At 39.7% G+C, this 24,017-nt stretch overlaps 1 protein-coding gene across 1 annotated transcript in view; it reads right to left on the minus strand.

Moving 5' to 3' along the window:
• The window catches only part of LOC6036620 (E3 ubiquitin-protein ligase SMURF2), a 103,800-nt gene that overhangs the window by 16,042 nt on the left and 63,741 nt on the right, over positions 1–24,017 (minus strand). The window contains exon 4 of the mRNA XM_038255517.1: positions 5,494–5,736. Coding sequence (XP_038111445.1) covers positions 5,494–5,736 — 243 coding nt within the window. The remainder of the gene's footprint in view (positions 1–5,493; positions 5,737–24,017) is intronic.

The raw sequence follows: 24,017 nt of genomic DNA on the forward strand, positions 1-24,017 counted from the left end.
CTGCTCTGATCTATTCCTACCGTTTGTCACTTCAACACGAATTGCTGCTGAAGCTCTCTCTTTCCCTCTCTCCCTCTCACTCCAATCGGGTAGTACAGCGAATATCTCAAATAGACCGATTATATCGTTCAAAGCTGACTCAAAAACAAAAACCCGCCCGTGTGGAGCAATCGGACCGCGCACTGGACTCACATTCCAGAGGTCGCCGGTTCGAATTTCGCGGCGGGCGCTCTCAAATTCTTTGTGTAAATAATAGAGTGTAACAAAATTGACTTTTTGGCGGGTAATCAGGAGTTTGTTCCGGTGGGCATACTGATCCCAAATCCCAAATATGAGCTTGATTGGACGTAACAGGAGCTGGCGCTCCGCCCTTCAATTTTAAATGGGATTTAACACGTAAAAATATATTTTTTTTTTCAAAAATGTCTATTTTTGGGGCATTTTGGCCACCATTGCGTTTACCAAAAACATCACTGGCGTGTAGGCCAGATCCTTGCGCATCTTTTGGTATACCTACATAGCATTGAACTTTGGAGCACCCTGGAGCTCGGTACAGACCTTCAATGTTTGGCATTTTTTCGAAGAATCGGCCTTGGCAAAAAAGATACTTTCATACACTTAGGAGCCCAGGGCGGCGAAGTCCTTGTAGATAAAAGGAAGACACTAGTGGTTGGTACTAGCAATGGTGGCCGACAGCTATAAAGTCAACTTCATTCGTCATGTGGTAGTGCAGGCCAAAAGAGCGTCGCGCAGGAATTTTGTTAAATTCTCTCTTCTCTGATTTTATTATTTTTTTTTTTGTGAGTCGGGTCGACGGACGGAGTAGGCGATTGGCCAAGACGCTGACAGCTGGCTAGTTAGTCGTGTTCTCTCGTGATTGATTTGATTGCGGGCTGTACAGTCGGCGAAGATTCGTTTGGCGATGAGTGAGTGATTTGTGAGCTTTGTACCGAAAATCAGGAACCTTGCTTTTCATTGTATTTTGTTTTATCGGTACCGTCCTCAGGGGAGACATTGCGTCTGGGGGTGAGATTGAGTCATACAAATTTCTGCATTTTTGTATGACCCAATGTCACCCCAAAGCCAGCGATGGAATAATCATCAACAAAAGAAAATCATTGGACGTTCATCAAGAGAAAAAATCCTCTCTCGCGCACGAAAGATCGGTAAAAGGAATCTAAAAAAAAATCATCATCTTGATTATTCAGCGGAATATCTTTTTCACTACTACACTTGCTACAAGTGTAACGTTACACGTCGAAATATGACCTGTCACATTTTGTAGATGGGCAATGTGTGTAAACAAAGTGAAATAAATATTTTTAAGTGGTGGAAATTCACAAAAAATCATCAGCAGATTGATTTTCTTGTAGAAGTTCGGAAGCGATTTTCTTTTGCGTGATTTGCCTCCTCTCTCTTTCGCGGGTGAAGAAAGTTCGCAAGCGAAATTGATTTTTTTTTGCGATTATTCCATCCCTGCCCCAGACCCAATGTCACCTCTGATGACGGTATGGAACCTTGTCCATCGATTCCTTATGTCTAAATAAGCCATTTTGCATAGTTAGTTTCTTTATGCAAGTCTCCATACAATCTCCATACACATTTGGGGACTGTCCATAGAAAAATGCTAAGAAACCATTCGAAAATATGTACCTCACGAAGGAATTTACTGAACGATTTGGAGTCTTGGGTAAAATTGAAACAAATAGAAAAAAAAAGTTGCATTCTTAAAAAAATGCATTTTTTTTTTAAATAACTTTTTAATACAAAACCCCGATGATGACAAACCTTTCCTCTTTATTTTTTTTTTTATTTTTGATGTTTTAGTAGAACAAAAATGCTAACTTTTGAGCAATATGGTATGACAGACGTTTTGTTTTTGGTCAAGTTGTGATAAAAAAAAGTATTTTTTTTAGAAAGAATCGAAAATGCACACAAAAAAATTTAAAAAGTCATTTTAAGAGGACAATTTTTATTTTGAATCTAAGAGTATTTTTTGTAAAATTTTGATAAAGTGCAACGTTTTTTAATTATATCTATTTTAAGGTTAAATTATTCAATAAAATTGTGTTTTTTTATGTTTAAAGTGGGTCTATTTCGACAAGGAATGGATGGGCAAAGTTTTATACAAATTCATATATACAAAAAAAATATTAGGGACCATCCATAAACCACGTGGACACTTCAGGGGGGGGGGTATGGCGATTGTCCACGATGCATACAAAAAGATTTTTTTGTATGGACAATTGTCCACGAAGGGGGTAACAGATTCCCAAAAATGTGTCCACGTGGTTTATGGATGGTCCCTTATAAGGATTTTCTGTTTTTGCGAAAAGAGGACCGCTTTGTATGCATCTCGATTTTTTCAGCACTCGTCGTCTATATACTAAACTCGACTCGAAACTTGCTTGCTCACTTCTTATTGAACTATTTAGGCTGGTACAAATATTTTTAAAAGTTTTTGTCACCCCCCCTTCAAAATTGGCCCGAAAAATCAGGGGGCAAAAAAAATATTTTTACAATAAACTTCACAATTTCAATGAAAATTCAAGTGCAACCCGCTGAAATCAAATTAAAATACATTCTCCTGCGTTTAAAATCATTTTTAGCATGTTTGGGTTTATTACAAAATCTTAAGATTTTTTGAAAATTTTCGATGCAAAATCTTTTTTTTTCGATACAATTTTTGTTTTTGACAGATCTTTGATTTTTTGAAAACTAATGATTGCAAAACAACTGAACTAATGTAAAATGCATTTTAAAACACTTTTTTCATTTAAATGTGAAGACTATGGCTTGTTATTTAATTTTTTTTTCCCCCTTGACCTTGCCCAGGGCCGAGAGACAAAAACTTTTTTAAATATTTGCATCGGCCTTATCACTCGATTTCAGTTGAAAACGTTTTTAATGAGCTGTAATTGAATGTCAAAGTGCTGATATGGTAGCATTAGAGGCACGGTGGAATTAAATGATGTTCCCCTATCAGGCGAAATAAATTTGTATCGGAATAGAATTCAAAATAAGATATAATTCATATATTTCAAATTAAACTTCCTGATATTCATAGATTTTTTTTGACAAAGAACTTTGTCCTAAGGTTTCTATACGTGGTGTCAATCCAAAATTTTCGCGAAGCGAAAACGTTACGTGACGAATTCCCCTCTCGGCAAATTTACCCTCTTTTTGGTGCACGCTGCACAGTGGGCGAAATGGGACCCAAAATCGGACTTAATTGAACGCGGCTGATTCCCTGGTATGAAAAATAGTGTTTCTTATGTAAAAAAATCCGGGGAATCGATTGGTGATGGTTTCATCCACCGCACGAAACGGCAAAGGGTCCGTTTTGCCCAAATACCCCATTTTTTAACATTTTTTTTTGAAAATCGGTCTGTATTTAGAGCGGAGGCTTAATGCGGCCATCCAAAATGCACTTAACTTATGTGAAAATGTCCCAGGAATCCAGTAAAAATAACCACTTGCACCGCAAAAATCATCTATGGTCTTTTTAACCCCAATTTCGCTATAAAAGCATTTTTGGCCGTTTTCAAATGTTAGGTCAGATTTTAAAAATCTGAAAATATTTTTATCGTAAAGATCAGACAATTTTACATAAGAATGACGATTTGCACTTGATTGTTTGACACATTTATGTTGATGTAAAAATTAAACTGAATAAAAAGATTGAAGAATCAGTTTTGGGCCAATTTTCTCAAACGCAGAATAAACTGTCTTTTACATAATTTTTATTTTGATCAACATAAATGTTAAACTATCAAGTGCAAATCGTCATTCTTATGTAAAATTGTCTGATCTTTACGATAAAAATATTTTCAGATTTTTAAAATCTGACCTAACATTTGAAAACGGCCAAAAATGCTTTTATAGCGAAATTGGGGTTAAAAAGACCATAGATGATTTTTGCGGTGCAAGTGGTTATTTTTACTGGATTCCTGGGACATTTTCACATAAGTTAAGTGCATTTTGGATGGCCGCATAAACCTTCCGCTCTAAATACAGACCGATTTTAAAGAAAAAATGTAAAAAAATGGGGAATTGGGGCAAAATGGACCCTTTGCCATTTCGTGCGGTGGATGAAACCATCACCAATCGATTCCCCGGATTTTTTTACATAAGAAACACTATTTTTCATAACAGGGAATCAGCCGCGTTCAATTAAGTCCGATTTTGGGTCCCATTTCGCCCACTGTGCGCTGGTTGGTCGAACAAACGTTTCCCAATCAGTCAATCGAGAGACGTGAGATTGATGTATCTAAAATCACCCCCACTCCACCTCATAATTTTCGGATCGTCGACGAGCCAACAAAACTCGGCTCGGTCGGTCCCGAAAATTCATTCTATTGCTGGACGTCGACGAGAACACATCAGGAGCAGACGGCCTGGAGGTCCGGGAGCAGATGGCTTGGAGGCAAGGACCAGCTAAGACATGCCAGTCGCGGGAGTCGATCATTGGAACTGGCCACCACCCGGAGTGGCCGGAGGCCCCAGGGATATTCCGATGGGGGGACATTTTCCGGACCGTAAGAGTTGGGGCAATATGGGTATCAAACTTGCAAAAACATTCCCGCATCTTGGTAACTTTCGAGTGGTGAAGGAAAGTAAATTGATTTCACTTCGATTTCTATTTCAGCTCCACTTGCAATTTCCGTCCCCTTGGTTCGATAGGACGGTTATTATAAGGGGGGAATTTGGACCGGACATTCTAATCGAAAATTTCAACAATCATCTTGCAAAGTTCTTTGTCATACTGGTCATGTGTAACATAACGACCTGCACCTTTTTTTTGTAAAATAGCATGGTGTGCCCAACCAAAAAATAAAATTTGAAAATCATATTCTGAGTAGATTCTGTTTCTGTGTCCAACAATTTCTTTGTTTTTAACATTTTCATTTTAGTGCTGATCGGAATAGAACCGATGCCATTCGCTTTCAAAACGTATAGAGCTCATCCCAAACATTAAACTTTAATAAATCGAATATTTAACCAAAGTTAATAGTTCTTTTTCCAAGTTCTAGAAATAGTGTTTATTTTTTGTTTTTGAAGATTCTTCTAGATTTGCAGTTTAATCTTCTTCTAATTGTTTCAAAAATTATTACGAGGAAATCTGTACATTGCTAATCTAAGGGTTAGCGCCAACTTCTGCTCCGCAGCAGCCTTAGCTGCTGATAGCGAATCCGGCGTGAACCTGTTCACCGCCGCCAACATCCACAATCATCAAACACATTGCCTCTGCATCGCTGTTTATCATAAACAGCCTCTCCACACGACACACAATGATGCCTACTTCTTAGTTGTTGTATTCAAGTATTTGCTTAGCTTTGCATATCAGACTAGTATCTATGTCAAGCTACATTCTTCTGTAATTATTATGAAAACGCTTTCTGTCTGACAATCTCTCTGCGTTTGTGCAGATTAATTGTTCTGGTTTTTTTATTTATACAAGTGTAGAAAAGAAAAAAAGTAAGTTCTACTCACATCCGGTATCCTTGAGCGACTGGATCGTGTTGGCGGGGATGCGCACGCAGCCGAGGAAGCCGGACCCCTGCCGTTTCTGGACCTTGCGCTGGTTCCAGATCGATATCGTGACGCTGTCGTTCTTGCCCAGGTACAGATCATAGTGGGTGTTCCACTTGGGCTCGAGCGACGCCTTGCAGATGTCCGTTTTGTACTCCTGGGCGGTGCCATCGACACGGATTTTCGCAAACGGATCCGGGAGACCTGGAAATGGATTGATAAACATCAAAATTAGAATCATTCTTTGTATACATTAGACAATGTACGCGGCAATTATACCGCCAGAACAGAACAAAACAAAGCATAAACGGACAAACACCCATCAAGGACAGGAAGTTGGCCCGTTGGAATACATATGTTTACCAACCTCCCCCTCTCCACTTAACCATGTTTAGTTTTCTATACTTTTTACTTGTACACGATGGTTTCAACTTGTAGTCTACGAAACGTATGACCTGCTGAGTGCAGTAACATTAAAGCAATTCTATACGAAATTAATGTTTCCACATGTTTTTTTTTAATAATACATTTGAATAATAAATTTTGTATTTATTACAGTTTCAATGAATATCCAATCAAAACAGTTGAAAATATTAATAACTTAACATTCATTCATGATTTTCAAGAGAAATCGCTACAATCAGTAGCCGACGCAATCAACTGCAGCCAATGAATGTACGGCGATGTACCATCATTTTGCGGTCAACTAATTTAGTCTGACCCCTCTTGGTTCAACACTCGGCACTGGAAAACCGTAGTGTACCGTTCGTGCAGGCCATCGCCAAAAGAGGAGCTTGTCGTTATGCTTCGCTGCTCGGTCAACCATGAACCCACCACCCTGCAGTAGGTAGCGTTAGCGGTGGCAATTGCCGTTGTCTATCTGTAGTTACGGCACTAACTTCAAAAAACGGTACGACCTACCAACTAACCAGTAGCGCGGTCAGTAGTTTAACGCATAGCCTCCTTCCCAGCCAATCGGATCCAATCCGGAGTGAGATTGAACAGTTAAAACTTAATTTTTTTTTAAATTAAATATGTCAAATTCTGTTTTTTTTTTACAGTGCACAATAGTTACGTGCAGGTACCCCACCATCACCGCACACACTAGGTCGTTGTTTAAAAACACTCATCAAAATAGGTACGAGCGACCGCGTTTTCATCTTCGTGTTTCGCTGTTGTTTTAGCTAATTTTTGCGATTCGCACCAGCCCCAGCCCTGCCCGAAACCTTTGGCGGGTTGGTTATATTGCTCTCTGCAGAGGCATGCCGTAAGAGCCCATCTCAGCGAAAATAACATAATTTCCTAAATCTGCAATCATCGACACACATCGACACTGTAACACCAGGTCGCGGCGGCGATTTTCTCGGTCTGTCTTTGGAAAACAGCGGAAATTAGCTACTCCACAAACGTGATAATGATGTCTATCTCGATTTGCTTTGAAGACGCTGTGTAAATTGGGTCAGTTGTTGTAAAAATAGCATAGCATAGCATAGCATTGGTGTCTAGATCTACTCGTAGTTGCTACTCTGATATTGACCAGGACCTTCAAGAATTGCTCCATGGACCACAGATGAAGAGTAGGAACCAATCATCACCAGATTGCAACTTTCAAACGTCCCTATCATGCTAGTCAATCTCTGCGCCGGCCACGACCAGTGCACTATGGTACATTGGGTGGCCATGTTTAAAAAAAGTGACCTTCTCCAAATATTTTTTGGAATTTTTTTCTCGAAAGTAAACATTCTAACTAAGAAAAATCCAAAATTCCAAAGCTCTAAGTAAAAAACTAGCTTTTTCGTAAAAAAATGCTGCTTGTTTAATTTTAACTTAGCTCAGCCATTTTAAATATTTTATTAGTACAATTATATATCGTTGGAAAGGTAATGAAATAGGATTTGAAACTATTAATAGATAAAATGTTGATTCCAAACTAAAAACTGAAGTTTTCATTGAATAACTGGAGCATGTTTTTGACGAAACATATTTTTTTGTTAATAGAGTACTTTTTTGCTAACCGATGCTAAACATGAAACTAAGATCACTTGAAAGATTGGATCATAATCTAACATTGCTGAAATTTCCAGCCTGCGATTTTGAACATTTGCATTTTATCAAAATTTGCTGCAATCTACATGTGCGCCCGAAACTGGAGAATGGAGAATCTCAGTTTGACACCGAAAAAAGTATTCAGCAAAATATTGACTTAGAAATGCTAAGTTAGCATGATGAATTTCTGCGATCAATCCATGAAACTGATCCACATTCAAGTTCTATGTTGGTTAGTACAAAACGTCATAAAAAGTACCTTTTTGCAATTCCGTCGTGAAACTACTCACTTTTCCTGTCATTCTTGAACGACAAAATAGCCTACTTTTCTGAACCAAAAATAACAGAATCGAATAGCAACACTTTTCAAAATAAATGCTGAAAAGTTCTACTTTTCAGCACTCAAATGGGTGCTGAAAAGTTGAACTTTTCAGCACTTGTTTCGAAAAGTAACACCTTTCAAAATTTTTTTGGATTCAAACGATTTATTGACAAAATACATGAAAAATTTTACATAAAATTTCACTCAGTGTGTGTTTTTTGGAATTGCAAAAAATGTTGTATGGAACTCGTTGCAAAACTTGTTTTTTTCAGCACTCTTCGTATTTATCCAACTCGGTGAACCTCGTTGGATAAATGTACGACTCGTGCTGAAAAAATCCTCTTTTTGCAACTTGTTGCATAAACTACTATTAACATATCCTGAAGCCGTCAGAAACTCTATAATCAAATGAATTTGAACAAGAACGTTAGGATTAGTAAGAATATGTTTTGTATGTTATCGTTTTACTTTATAATTAATATTTTTAATAAAAATAATATTTCTGTTATTTAATTTAACAATTCAAATTTTCACAATTTACAACACCCTTACGGGGGGTCTCAAGTTATATGGCATGAACTTACAAAAAGAAACACACAGCAGTAAATAATAAATATTTGACTTAAAATGAATTCATTACGCTTCACAAAATTTTGTTGGAAGGGAGGGAGGAGGAGGGGGGGGGGTTGTGTCCTTAAAGTGGGGATGTATTAGCTTATTCATAATTTAATAATATAAACTTTCAATACAATATAAACGCAATTCCGTGGTACTTACAAATGTATGAAAGACTATTTCTGGAGTTTTTTTTAAAAGGTCCAATAAACCAAATTTCCAGCTTTTGCTTTTTGGGTGTTTTTGAAACCGCCTTGAGTCAGGGGTATTGAAAAACACCCAAAAAGCAAAAACTGAAAATTTGGTTTATTGGACCTTTTCAAAAAAAAAAAAAACTCCAGATTTATTACAAACAATCAACTATTGAAAAACATGAAAAGTCATAAAAATCGACGAATACCGTTTCAATACCATACAATTACTCAAATTTGTATGAAAAAACATTTAAAAAGCAAAAAAAATATTTGGCCGCCTGTTTGTATGGGGATGGCCCATTAGGGTGTAATAACATAATTAATTTTCCAGCACAGCACTTTTTCAGTTCCTTTTGGGGTCCTAATCACCCTCCCAAAATTTGGGAACGATTGGTTTTGTCTTCGCTTTGCGCAAAGCGATTGAAATTTGTATGGAAATTACTATGGGAAAACGTACTTTTTTGTATTTCGATTTTTTAAATTTTCACGTTTGACGGTATAATAAAACCCAGCACATAAAAAGTTGCGCTGAAATGTGCTCTACAACTTTCCCGAAGAAAGTATGGTGCTAAAATGCTTCTGAAAAATGATATAGAGTTTTTCAGAAAAAAAGATAAAAGGATGTCTTGAAAATCACTTTATTTGCCAACACTGCCAAAGCACACGCTGTGGGTGGTGTTCGGTCGGGGCTTTTCTTTCTCCTTGTTTGTCTGTGGTTTAGAAAGAAAATGTTTCTTTATAAAATTGGAAGTAATATTCTAAACACATTTTTTACGTAACCACCGTTATTCTACAATGTGACGTAATCGCCAAATTGTGAGATTTTATAGCTTTCAGTGGCAATAAAAATATAATTCATGTTTGTTCAATGTGGACAAACTATTTTTTTGATGGTTTATTTTTTCGTAATTTATGTTACTTATTTGAGAATCTGTGTTTTGCTTAACATGATGTAACCGACATTTTTATTTTGTGGTTTTCAGGGAAATTTCAGCCTAATTTCATAAGATCTTACTTATATCGGTATTTTAGTTCAAGCAATACGGTTTTGGCAAAAGCTTTGCCGATTTTATTTTTCAATGAGATCTAAACGCCAAATGTTCGAACATCGACTGTGAAATAATCATATAAAATGGTGTAAACTATATATATAAAAAATTTCGACTGTTTTGTTCGAACGCGAATCAATTCAACACGGAACGTCGGATCGATGTGCTCTTTGTTGCGTTGGGTTCATATAAGTCCAAGGAAGGTTTTTACGCCAAAAAGTTACAACTTTGGCCACTCTGGAACCGATTCCGGAAAATCTGCAGATTGTATGGGAAAAGCTGCGTAAAATCATATTTTGATCACAGGATGCTGAATTAGCAAACAAGCAAGAAACGTCAGGAAACCAAAAAAAGGGCAGGACGAAGTTTGCCGGGTAAGGCTTGTTCATGATAAAAAAAGAAAAAAATCAACGTATTGCGCATTTTGCACTTTACTAGAGTCTTGCGCAGTTATTTTCATCACAGTAACTTTTTATCACAGTGATTTTTCATCACAGTTGTGTCGTTTCCAAGGGTTGTCAAGGTATGTAAACTGTTTATGTTTTGATTTCTATTTTTGGAATGTCGGGCCATGTTACGAAAATTCTACTCATCCATTGTGTTTCAGGACCCAATCTGAAGAGGAACGGAACAGATTCATTGGAAGTGCAAGACAGTTTTGTGGGACTTAAGTGTGTGGAATAGTTGAACACTCAAAAAACTTCACTTTCTTGGCTTTTTAGCTTTGGCGATGGCGGGTTTTCCCAGCTGCGATGTCCAGTCTTTGTTGCCGGATGTAGCTTCTAAACTGCGGCCTTGAGGCTGTCTTCGGCTTAGACTTCCGTGCCGGATGTGGATGAACGACCAGCTGTTGAATTCGTTTCACGCAGAAATCTTCCTTCCTTGTTGAATCGGCAGCCCCAGCGTCTGATCCGAGCGTGCTGAGAGGGCGGGCGTGCCCTCCTTGGCGTTGGAGGCGAGTGGCTTCTGGGTATTCGTCCTTGGCGTTGACGGCGCGATGAGGTGCTCTTATAACGGTTGGATGTAGGCAAATGCCATACAGGACTTACACTGTCCAGGCCGATAAAACCGAAACGGACGCGCGCTCGCGAAATCTCCATCTTTTGTGCGGTTATTGATGATCAACACACCGAGGATCACGTCTTATCCATTATGATACCAGGTTGGAGAAGTCCCCTCACTACTGATGTGAAGAGTTAAATGTAGTTCGTCATGGATTATGACCAACGGTTACAGGAAAATATGTATTTAAATCGGAAAAATAAAAGGAGAATGAATAAATTCCTGTTGGCAAAATCATTAAGTCTACTGAAAGTATTCCATAGATTGGCACAAAATTGGACATTAAAATATAAACGGTTCTTCTTCAGTACATTATATGATCTTTATGAAACATTTAAAACTGTCTAGGTAATTAAATTCATTTAGACAATTTACGAAACGATCAGAATTCAAATTTTAATAACTTCCGGTAATTGAACGTTCAGGCCAAAGGTTGAATATGGCATCAATTGAGCCTTTCTAGAAAAAAAAATAAATAAAAATAAAAGTAATCTCAAAAGTTCCAACTTCTAGAATCGAGCCAGGAACCTTTAACAGACCATCTCAATGACTTAACTGCCTCGGCCACCACAGCTTGGTGACTATTTTGGGGTCAGAAGTCGATGCATTGCACTTGTTTTGTTTTGATGGTGTGATAGAAATTTAGTTTGCCAACTGTGATGAAAATAATCCCGCAGCACTCTACTGAGGTGCAAAATGCGCAAAGTTCCGTAGTAACAGTTCAATAGGGCGAACCTGCATTTGTAAACAAGCAGTCTCTCCCTGTTGCTCAAGTAACAGTTCACGTTAAATGAGAAGGGGATAGACTGCTTGTTTACAAACGAAGATTCGCCCTATTGAACTGTTACTACGGAGTTGACAGTTCTCAGTCATGCAAGGCAGTGTGATGAAAAAATCTAGGCCTAGCACGATTGACACAAAACTCTAGAAATTGCTGCAAGGCGCAATACCATTTTAATTTGTTTAAATTTTATGTTGCATATGGGTAATTCTCCGCCAACTCACACAGCAGTTGCCCCGACCCCTCTTCGATTTGCGTCAAACTTTTGTCCCTGATCACGAATCCGAGGTCCGTTTTTTGATATCTCGTGACGGAGGGGCGGTACGACCCCTTCCATTTTTGAACATGCGAAAAAAGAAGTGTTTTTCAATAATTTGCAGCCCGAAACGGTGATGAGATAGAAATTTGGTGTCAAAGGGACTTTTATGTAAATTTAGACGCCCGATTTGATGGCGTACCTGAGTAAAATCGCGATAACTCGTGATGTTTATAAGCAAACCCATTATGTCCATAAATTAAAATTTTTGAAATTGTCTGCTCTACAACTTTGTAGAACATTGTTACACTCTAAAAAATAAATAAAATGAAAAATTTTGCTCTAAATGAAAAATTTACCCTTCTGAGTCAATAAAGATTCGAAAAGTACATTAAATTTCCCATAAAATGACATGATCCAAAAAATTTTACAGTCGAGTAACGAAAAATGGGAGAATTTTTAAAACGTTTTTAGTGTTTTTTTTTCGATGAAAAATACGTTTTTTTTTTAAATTCCGGAATTGGGCATCTAATTTTACATAAAAGTCCCTTTGACACGAAATTTCAATCTCATCACCGTTTCAGGCTGCAAATTATTGAAAAACACCTCTTGTTTCGCATGTTCAAAAATGGAAGGGGTCGTACCGCCCCTCCGTCACGAGAAATCAAAAAACGGACCTCGGATTCGTGATCAGGGACAAAAGTTACCCTTTAGGACAAAGTTTTACGCAAATCGAAGAGGGGTCGGGGCAACTTTTCCCGATTTCGTGTGAGTTGGTAGAGAATTACCCATATGAAACTTTGCCTTGAATTCAAATTCCGGCATACACCTGCTCAATAAACTTCCCAAAACATTTTGGAAGCAACCCTTCATTTGAAGTTTTCCACAAGATGAAGATGAAATGCGCATTAAAGAACTTCCTGGAATAACATTTTCGGAAGTTTCGGTCGCACGTGGTTAATAAACGGAATTTGAAAATCTGAACGTAATAATTTTTTTTCTCAACCGTTTCTTTTTATCAGGACCTCGTGGCGCGGTGGTTAGTGGCTTCGGCTGCCGATCCCTAAGTTGCTGTAGTGCGCGGGTCCGATTCCTGCCTTATCCTCCTTGCCTTCTATCGGATGGGGAAGTAAAACGTCGGTCCATTTGCGTAAAAGAGGTTTTGGGTGACTCACCACACATAACCTTCGGACGCCTAGAAATGAGCAGAAACTTGCAACAGAGCCCACAAAAGACCCGGGGGTCATTAAAGTGGATTGCTTTGCTTTTTTGTTCTTTTTTTCATGCTGGCACAGATATCACTTCTCAAACCACCTTACAGAAAAAAACTCAACGTTTCTCAACTAAAAAAGGGAATCGAACAGCTGATCTAACCCTTCAAAGCTTTTAAGCCCAATCTTACGCACACAAGATCACACAAAAACGCACGTATACAAATACAGTATTATGAAAATTGAATCTTGATTTTCGCACTGTAATATTACTGTTCTGATCATGACATAAAATAAATGTTTTAAATGTAATTCAAGTAAAACAATGTCAATGACCCCAATGTTAGTTTGTAAACAAAGTTACGTCATTTTTGCAAAAGTAGATTCTAAAAAAAGTAACATAATTTATGAAAAAAATGAACCATCATAAAAATAATTTGTCCACATTGAACAAACATCAATTATATTTTTATTGCCACTGAAAGCTATAAAATCTCACAATTTGGCGCTTACGTCACATTGTAGAATAACGGTGGTTACGTAAAAAATGTGTTTAGAATATTACTTCCAATTTTATAAAGAAACTATCAGAAAACATTTTCTTTCTAAACCACAGACAAACAAGGAGAAAAAAAAGCCCCGACTGAACACCACCCACAGCGTGTGCTTTGGCAGTGTTGGCAAATAAAGTGATTTTCAAGACATCCTTTTATCTTTTTTTCTGAAAAACTCTATATCATTTTTGAGAAGCATTTTAGCACCATACTTTCTTCGGGAAAGTTGTAGAGCACATTTCAGCGCAACTTTTTATGTGCTGGGTTTTATTATACCGTCAAACGTGAAAATTTAAAAAATCGAAATACAAAAAAGTACGTTTTCCCATAGTAATTTCCATACAAATTTCAATCGCTTTGCGCAAAGCGAAGACAAAACCAATCGTTCCCAAATTTTGGGAGGGTGATTAGGACCCCAAAAGGAACTGAAAAAGTGCTGTGCCCATCAAATTGGGCCATCTTTCATTTTTTCCATACAACGATATTACACCCTAATGGCCCATAGTGCAGTGGTAAGACACGGGGAAGTGGATGGGAAGTTTAGTGCGATAGGGGAAGGTGGGGCAAGACGACCATATGGGGCAAGAGGAACAATCGCTCGTACGGCCGTAATTTCTGCAATTTTGATTACTTCCAGTAAGAGAAATTGTTGCTAGCAATGCAATTAGCTGATTCTACTACCACATAATCGCCAAAACGACGTTAACGCCACGGGGCATAAGATTGAATGAAGTTTTTTTCAAAACCTTGGTTTTTTTATAATATTTGGAAAGCACAAAATAAGGCCTAGGGTTCGTTTTAAGGCTCATTTTATCAAAATGCCATTTTTCCTAGATCAGTGGTGTCCCTGCTAATGACTTGCACCTATTGTAACAGTTGCACTTGTTAACATTTATTTATTTATTTATTTTGGTTTTTCCGTTCGTCTTTAAATGTAATTTGATCTCCGTTACCACGGTAATCAATGTAGGTGATGTTAGCCCTCACGATCGTTGGTAACTTTCGTTACCGGTTTAAGACCTGGAGAGAGAATCTCGCGGAGGTCGCTCATATGTTGAATCCTTCGGGAAGACGGAAAGGGACGGTCAGAGCCATTGCCGCCCGCTAGAGTGAGACGGGAACTCAGATCTTTAAAGATCCGAAGAAGCCCGAGGCAATCTCCGGGAAACGACGTGCCAAAAGTACGTCTGGGGCCACTTTCCCGTTCTGAGGAACCTAGTACTCGTTCACTTTGTCCCAGACCTTTGTGAAGTGTGGAGTGCGCGGACTTTTATCCCGGGTTCCCCTGTCCAGTTCTGAGGTTTGAAAGTGGCGTGGTAGTGTTTCCGGTTAGGCTTTAAATTTAACTTCTTCCCCCTAGATCTCGACAAGGTTAGGATCGTGTGTGTGAAGAAGTGAACTTTTGTGCGGCCTAGCTAGAGATCAGGTAAAAACCCGTTACCCCGTGCGATTATCCCCGTGCATGTGCTAATCCGTGGCGAAGTTCGTTGGCTTCGCTTCCTTTCGCCCTACCAGCAAAGCAGCACCAGTAGGAGATCGAGCGCGCGTCCACCACCGCCCCGCATCGAGTGTGGGACAAGTTTGACCCGGCACACGCTACATCGCCGGTAGAGACGAGCCGTCAACATCTCGTCTGGAGGCGGTCCGATCCGCCCACGTGCTGGCCGGAAAGCCAACGCCGGCCCGCGCAACTTCATCAAAGTCGACCACGCAACCGCAGGTCGAACCGGCAGCGTCGTCCGCGCCGTCCGCGAGCACGCGGTGAACATCAGCAGCAGCATCAGCAAGTAACAGGAGCAGCAGTCCGGTGAGTCCGTTCTATTTGTTCGGGTGAAGGGTGACGGCCACAGAAGGCGTCACGAACGTTTTTCCGTTCCGGCTGCGGCCGTAGAGCGGACGCCATTTTGTTCGCACGGCGTCCATTTTGAACGCGCGTGTTGCCATGCGCCCGGAGTGTGACGGCCTTTATTGATCCGCCCCACACGTCCACGAAATCGCACTCTAGTGCCTTTTGTCTGCCGCAGTCCGCTTGACTGCCGGTGACGTCAGCGATCAGCTGTTCCAGCTGACGAGCTGAAGATTTGGTTGAGGTAGAGCACAAAAGCACGGGGTAACAGAAGAACAAACAGTAGAAGTAGGGAGAGCAAACGCACACAGTAGGGAGATGTCTAGACGCTAGAACCGAACAATGAATGAAATACAAAATGTTAGACTAGTCCAATAAATGAGCACCTTTCTTGATTCCCTACCAACTAAATCATGAGTTATTACTTTGGAGTGAAATAAAGTCCCTGCAGTTAAAATGAGCTCACGTGTTAGTTTTTTTGGTCGATCCGGAGCGCTGCTTCCGTCACTTTAGGGTCCGTTTCCAGTCCTTTCCTCCCCAATGCAAAAGTTCTGCGTATTTCCCATGCTTCGTGAAGTTCTCTGGTGGCGGGTGTCGGTACTACCCATGATGATTCATACGGGCACGGGGGGTCCTATACTGGCGGATTTCTGAGGAGCTTTTTCGGGAGGCTGAGCTTTCCGTACCGTTCTTGTGGGTCACTTTGGTACGCTGGCCGATTCGATCTTGCTTCTTCCCTGGGAAGAAGTTCAACCGAGCACCTCTTCGAGAGTCTCAAACCGGGCAAATTTAACATGGCGGGCAGTCTCCCTCACGGGAGTGGCGCATAAGCTGCACCGTTTCCAACCGATCGAATCGCAACGGCTACATTTTGGCGCCCAACGTTAAATTCGTTGAATTTGGAGATTTTTTCTGATTTATGGAGTTGATTACGATTGATTGATATTGCACATGATTTGGTGCCGATGTGGAAGAATGATTTACTGATGATAAATGTTAGGATAAATTTATTTGGAGTACTAATTTAGTGAAAAATGATTATTTGTTTTGGGAAATATTAATTTTGGAGTTCTGATCAAAAAGATTCGAAAAAGAGATTATTTTGGGAAATTATTTCGGATATTGAGGTCATTTAGGCATATTTATTTGTGGAAGTCACTATCGGTGCTATTTATTTATTTATGATTATTTATTACAGTTTATGTGGTATTTATTAAACTGTCCTGATTACAGAATGTTTGTTTCATGGTAGTATTTTCTTGCGAGTTTGTCCAGATTCGTTTTTAGGGAGATTTGTTACAAAAATCAAAATTGATATAAAATTAGATAACTAGAGAAATAAAACAAATACAAAAAAAAAATGATCAAATCTTTATCTGATTTAACGTTAATCAAAACACAACACAATAGACGATTTACACAGCTGATTAAGGATTTCTTGGAATTTTGATAGGAAAATATCAAATTAGGATTCAAAACTTTCTCACAAAGTCACGTTTCTGATCACGATTCACTGATCTTGAGCTGTAGAAATTTAATCTCGAGTTTAGACCAAGATGCTAAACATGAAATATGATAAATGCTCAGCCCCAGTCAAGCATAACGCGAATAGGATGCAATTCTTACGATCGAGCAAGACTTCGACTTAATTCTTAAGTAAGCGACATCGATTGAATTAGCCTTTCAGAGAAAATGAAATCGAAGGTTACCACGCGCCTTAAGGGTTACGATCTGCGTACTAAGAACAGTCGAATGTCAGCCTAATCGGAGGATAGAAGAAATGATTTAGAAGATCTGACTAGAGAAGTTTGCGCGCATTAGGGGTTGTTGCTGTGAGTAAAGCCTATCTTCTCGAACAGAAGACAGAGCGAGTCCACGACGCGAGTTGGGACGATGACCTACTACACCAAGAACCCGGAGCTAACGCGTTGATGGGGAGTCCCCGCTAGAACCTGCAGTCGTTCTAGATCAATGGAAAAACGTAAAGCGCGAGTCTGTGAATGAGGATGCTCAGACGATGACCGTGAATAAGACTCAGAAGTCGAAAGACAATGTTGAGCAAACCCAAGTAAATCGAGCTGGCAACAACAACCGTCTAAAAGAACGCAAACGACTTTGGAACGAACTAGCATTCAGTCAGGGAAAAGAAGATGAGTCGTTGACCAAGAAGTAGTAGGAAAGGTAAAAACGCGAGGAAAATTCCAAACAACGAGCGAAGGCGCAAATCACCTAGGCCCATTATCTGGTTTCTTTCAGTTTGTGTTAGTAAACCTACCCAAATTCACAGAAATTTGTCCTAAATTAGTTCTTTATTGATCCATCCAACAAAGATCGATTATTAAATTCTTCCTGTAGTTTCCGTCGTAGTTTATGGACGTCCCCTCACAAATCAATCAAATTTCACAGCTAGTTCTTCAAAGTAGATCGTTTGGCCGCTTCTCGGCAACAGAATGTCGGCTGATCCGCCTCCCGGTAACCGATCCCAGTTGATGTTGTTGTTTGTTTTCATTCCGTAGTTTGGCCCGTTGAAATCCGCTGAAAATTGAAGAAAAACAGTCGATTATTACTAAACTTACTATAAATGAGGGTAAGCAATTCGGTTGACTATCACTGCGATTAGAATCGATCAATTTTCAGTTAGGATTTTGCAATTTAGGATTTTACAAATTTAGGTTTCTCGAGCTATGTACCCTCTAACCGTTAGAGAGGCAACCAAGCATAAATTATGCTCAAAAACACTTCTTAGGCATCAACAACTACAACTACATGCCACACCTGTCCAGCTTCAGATGAGAGTACAGATGATTTATGAGCTCTGCGGACGAGACCGAAAGATCAACCCCCCTAGCCAACATAAAGATCTATGCTCGAACCTGCTGACTGTCGACGAAATATGCTAGGCAAACTATGACCCAACCAGCTATGTCCCTTTCACCCAATCGAAAGCAACAAGATCTCAAAAAAACCTCTAACCTTCCAGTCTCCTCGATCAGAGTTGAGCGTCCCACAATAACTAATACTACTGGCGACTAAAACGAAGAACTAGAGCAAAACAACCACGAACACCCTCGAACTAGACAATCGCGATCACGGACATCGTAAACAGACCGTCCAACGAGACAAAAATAGATTTAGGATAGGAATAGGATCAAGGATGGGAGCAAATACCCTACCTAATGTGTAAAGTTCTTGTTAGTTGTTAGTCGCGCCTAATCTTATAAAAACTACATGTGAGTACTTATCGTAGTGTTAGTTTCTTCTTGATCTTCTTTATGTTGATGTTGAGTCCCACGAAGTGATGTTGTCGCAGCATGATCGATGATGTATGTTGTCTTCAGTTATGTCGTCTGGAGCATATTTTTCGGGAACTTGAGATGAGTAGAGATGTAGTCAGCATGATTCAGCATCGCGCAGCATAAAGGTCGTCGTGTTGAGTAGGTTAGGTTATCCAATTAGAACTCGTCGCAGCTTCCAATCAGACGCAAAGTTGATGACGTCACAGCACATTCAGCCTTCAGCAACATATTTCCGTCGTAATTTTCAGCCTTCCACAACATATTTTTCCATCCAGTAGTATATTTTGGCCTTCCGCACTTGGTTTTTAGTTCAGCAGCATAAATTTTTTCCAGCCTTCAGCATAATTAGAAAATTTCCGTCAGCCTTCAGCACCCAGAGTTGTTTTGGTCCCACGACGCAGCTTCTGCAAATAAAAACACAAAGCAACTTATTTTTTTGGAAAGATTGGAGAAGTTGAATACTCCCCCCGTAAATTAGCATCAGGAAAAATACAATTCTAGTAGTTTCTGGCACGTTTCACTACATTTTGGCACAAATAGAGCACTTTCTCTTTGGAAGAATCACCACGCGTATTAAAATTACGGACAGCCACGTTTGTTTACGTTTTCGTTTGACGTCCTCGGCGAAGCTTTTTGACGAAGCTTTTGGTTTGACAGTTCCAGTTAGTTAGGTAGAGTGAAATTTTTTCAGTGTTTATTTGGGAAAACCCTTGTGGCGAATTTCTGTTGTCTTGTTGAATTTCGGGTGACCAGAGTCGATTCTGGGGTGGAAATTCAATACAGATATTTTAATTAGGCTGCGTTCTGTTAGAGTGAAGGACAATTTGCCTGAAGTAAAGCTTTGGGGTGGGCCTAAACTCTGCAGAACAGATGATTTCGGTGAATTAGGACGAAGTTTCATTTGCTCAACGTAATGATTGGGGTAGATTCTGAGTCTTAATGAGCCAGTAGTATTTCGGGAACATAAAGTTTGGAGACTTTAGGTTGTATTTTCATTAAATATGGAATATTATTTATTTGAAAGTATATTTTAGTTTGGGGTAATGATTGGGATATGAGTGTAAGGATGAATGAATGAGGAATGTCAACCACTAGTCATAGTCAAACTGCTAGTCCTGGACTGTTCAAACAAGTAGTTTTTCTGGGAGAAATTTAGAGATGATAGCCTGTAAAGTAAATGACCGAAAAAGAAAGTATCCATGATTAGGTCATAAAATTTTTGCACTAGCATTTTGTTGAGGATTTCTGAACGTTCGCTGGAGACCGGAGTGAAGACGTTGATGGTCAGTAACAAGCATTTTCTGTGATGGATCATGACTTGGAAATAGAGATGGAGGTTACTTGTAACCGATGATCATATATGACCCCGAACTGTTGAAGAATCTTTCGCAAATTGTTTTTAGTGAAATGTTAATATATCTGTAGTATTCATTTGTTTTTTTTTTGTAGTTTCTCCTTGTTTTTTCGTAAGATTTCCCCTTACGAAAATTCAGTTTTTTTAAAAAAAACTGAATTTTCGTAATTTAAGCATGGAGTTATGTAACAGTTGCACTTGTTAACATTTATTTATTTATTTATTTTGGTTTTTCCGTTCGTCTTTAAATGTAATTTGATCTCCGTTACCACGGTAATCAATGTAGGTGATGTTAGCCCTCACGATCGTTGGTAACTTTCGTTACCGGTTTAAGACCTGGAGAGAGAATCTCGCGGAGGTCGCTCATATGTTGAATCCTTCGGGAAGACGGAAAGGGACGGTCAGAGCCATTGCCGCCCGCTAGAGTGAGACGGGAACTCAGATCTTTAAAGATCCGAAGAAGCCCGAGGCAATCTCCGGGAAACGACGTGCCAAAAGTACGTCTGGGGCCACTTTCCCCGTTCTGAGGAACCTAGTACTCGTTCACTTTGTCCCAGACCTTTGTGAAGTGTGGAGTGCGCGGACTTTTATCCCGGGTTCCCCTGTCCAGTTCTGAGGTTTGAAAGTGGCGTGGTAGTGTTTCCGGTTAGGCTTTAAATTCTAACTTCTTCCCCCCCCCCCCCTAGATCTCGACAAGGTTAGGATCGTGTGTGTGTGAAGAAGTGAACTTTTGTGCGGCCTAGCTAGAGATCAGGTAAAAACCCGTTACCCCGTGCGATTATCCCCGTGCATGTGCTAATCCGTGGCGAAGTTCGTTGGCTTCGCTTCCTTTCGCCCTACCAGCAAAGCAGCACCAGTAGGAGATCGAGCGCGCGTCCACCACCGCCCCGCATCGAGTGTGGGACAAGTTTGACCCGGCACACGCTACATCGCCGGTAGAGACGAGCCGTCAACATCTCGTCTGGAGGCGGTCCGATCCGCCCACGTGCTGGCCGGAAAGCCAACGCCGGCCCGCGCAACTTCATCAAAGTCGACCACGCAACCGCAGGTCAGAACCGGCAGCGTCGTCCGCGCCGTCCGCGAGCACGCGGTGAACATCAGCAGCAGCATCAGCAAGTAACAGGAGCAGCAGTCCGGTGAGTCCGTTCTATTTGTTCGGGTGAAGGGTGACGGCCACAGAAGGCGTCACGAACGTTTTTCCGTTCCGGCTGCGGCCGTAGAGCGGACGCCATTTTGTTCGCACGGCGTCCATTTTGAACGCGCGTGTTGCCATGCGCCCGGAGTGTGACGGCCTTTATTGATCCGCCCCACACGTCCACGAAATCGCACTCTAGTGCCTTTTGTCTGCCGCAGTCCGCTTGACTGCCGGTGACGTCAGCGATCAGCTGTTCCAGCTGACGAGCTGAAGATTTGTTGAGGTAGAGCACAAAAGCACGGGGTAACAGAAGAACAAACAGTAGAAGTAGGGAGAGCAAACGCACACAGTAGGGAGATGTCTAGACGCTAGAACCGAACAATGAATGAAATACAAAATGTTAGACTAGTCCAATAAATGAGCACCTTTCTTGATTCCCTACCAACTAAATCATGAGTTATTACTTTGGAGTGAAATAAAGTCCCTGCAGTTAAAATGAGCTCACGTGTTAGTTTTTTTGGTCGATCCGGAGCGCTGCTTCCGTCACTTTAGGGTCCGTTTCCAGTCCTTTCCTCCCCAATGCAAAAGTTCTGCGTATTTCCCATGCTTCGTGAAGTTCTCTGGTGGCGGGTGTCGGTACTACCCATGATGATTCATACGGGCACGGGGGGTCCTATACTGGCGGATTTCTGAGGAGCTTTTTCGGGAGGCTGAGCTTTCCGTACCGTTCTTGTGGGTCACTTTGGTACGCTGGCCGATTCGATCTTGCTTCTTCCCTGGGAAGAAGTTCAACCGAGCACCTCTTCGAGAGTCTCAAACCGGGCAAATTTAACATGGCGGGCAGTCTCCCTCACGGGAGTGGCGCATAAGCTGCACCGTTTCCAACCGATCGAATCGCAACGGCTACACTATTATAAAGAATGATTTAACTTTTGGTTATTTTTGTTGAGAGCTTTTAAAAAATCTTGTTCAGGTGGGGCAAGTGTACTATATGGATTTTTAGTATGGAAAAAAATACGAATTGCTGTCCACACATTTTTTGTTTTTTTTTTTCAGGTTTCGAACAAAATATTTTTAAGTGTTTGTCACTTGTCATGGACACTATTCAAAAAATCAAAAAAATATTCCTATTTTTACCAATAATTATACTAAAAATGGCTATAACATGTTTAGTTCTCTTTGATTGTACATGCATTTAATTTTAATGAAAAACTGAAGTCAACATTTTTTTGGGTAATTTCTTTTAATTCAAAAGCTCACAACTTGAAAACAAATGTTTTGTCCGTTCTTTTCTTTGTCCCAAAAATTGAGGGTTTTTGTCCGAAATCGAAAAATTTAAGAAATTGATTATTAAGGATTTTGAAAAATTTGGGAAAAATATAATTTTAAATTGAATTCAATCAGCGTTTTTTATAAGAATTTACCAGCTAAGCTCCAGAATGTTATATTTGTAATTCAGAGATTTGGAGAACCTGAGAAAAAATTATAAAAGCCTAAATTTAGCTAGCTGAGTACTCTCTCTTTTAGGGAAAATACACTTTGAGAAAAAAAACTCTAGATCTCTGATTTCATTTTCAAGCAGTGAAAAGAAGGACACTTTAATTGTTAGAAACTGGATTGTATATTGATAGTAGAGTTCTGTCCAATTCCTCAGAGGTGACCATCTTTCAGAATGTTATTCCCCATAAATTCAATCGCCTGAATGGTCAATTCCCCTTAAATCAATTTCCTATAATGAACCAGTTTCCAGGCATGTTTATTTGGTATGTTAGTTTACTATAAGAAGGTTTAATTTGAATGAGAATAATTTAAGTCATAGAGACTCAGTTTTTTGACATCTTCAAATTTTTTGTTCTTTAAATCCCAAACTTTTTAAAATTTCATAAAAAAGAAGGGTGAATCTTTATGAATTTTATAATACTTGAAAAATTTACCATTCTTCTGGGGAATGGTTTACTCTAAGGAATCGGATAGAACCGGCGGTAAATAGATAAATTTTCAAAATTAATTGAAAAACTAGGGTTTGACCCATCGAAAAAAAAAATCGAGCCCAAACATGCTTAATATGATTACCAACGCTGGAAAATGCATTTTAAATTGTTTTCAGCTGAAGACAGTTCTATTTTCATGAAAAGTTTGAAGTTGTCTTGAAATAATATTTTTTGTGTCCCTGATTTTTAACGGTTTAACTGTTAAAAAAACTAAAATTGTAAAGTATTGCTTACCAAAATGTTGTTTAACACTGGAACGCCCAACGCATGTCCAACTTACACGGACGCCCAAGCCTCCCAAAAAAGTTGGAACGGTAACTTCAACACGCCCGTTCTCGGGCATAACTCAACCATTCGAGACGATTCTTGTTTCCAGTGATTTGTTAGAATGTCTAGATGATCCTAAAATTTTGCAGAACTTGATTTGAACAAATCTGTAATTTCTGCGACCGAAAACATCGTTCCAACTTTTTTTAAACGACTGCCTCCGCGGAATTTTCGGCGATTTTTTTTTTACACGCGAAAAAAAAAGTTGGAACGATGTTTTTGATCGCAAAAATTACAGATTTGATCAAATTAAGTTCTGCAAAGGTCTAGAATCATCTAGACAGCCTAACAAATCACTGGAAAGAAGAATCATCTTGATTGGTTGAGTTATGCCCGAGAACCATTGAGTTGAAGTTACCGTTCCAACTTTTTTGGAGCCTTGGGCGTTGGAATGTTAACTAGTATATGCCTTGACACTCTATACGGAAGGGCCATTACCCCGTAGT

The sequence above is a fragment of the Culex quinquefasciatus genome, chromosome 2 (assembly GCF_015732765.1).
Source record: "Culex quinquefasciatus strain JHB chromosome 2, VPISU_Cqui_1.0_pri_paternal, whole genome shotgun sequence".
NCBI lineage: Eukaryota > Metazoa > Arthropoda > Insecta > Diptera > Culicidae > Culex > Culex quinquefasciatus.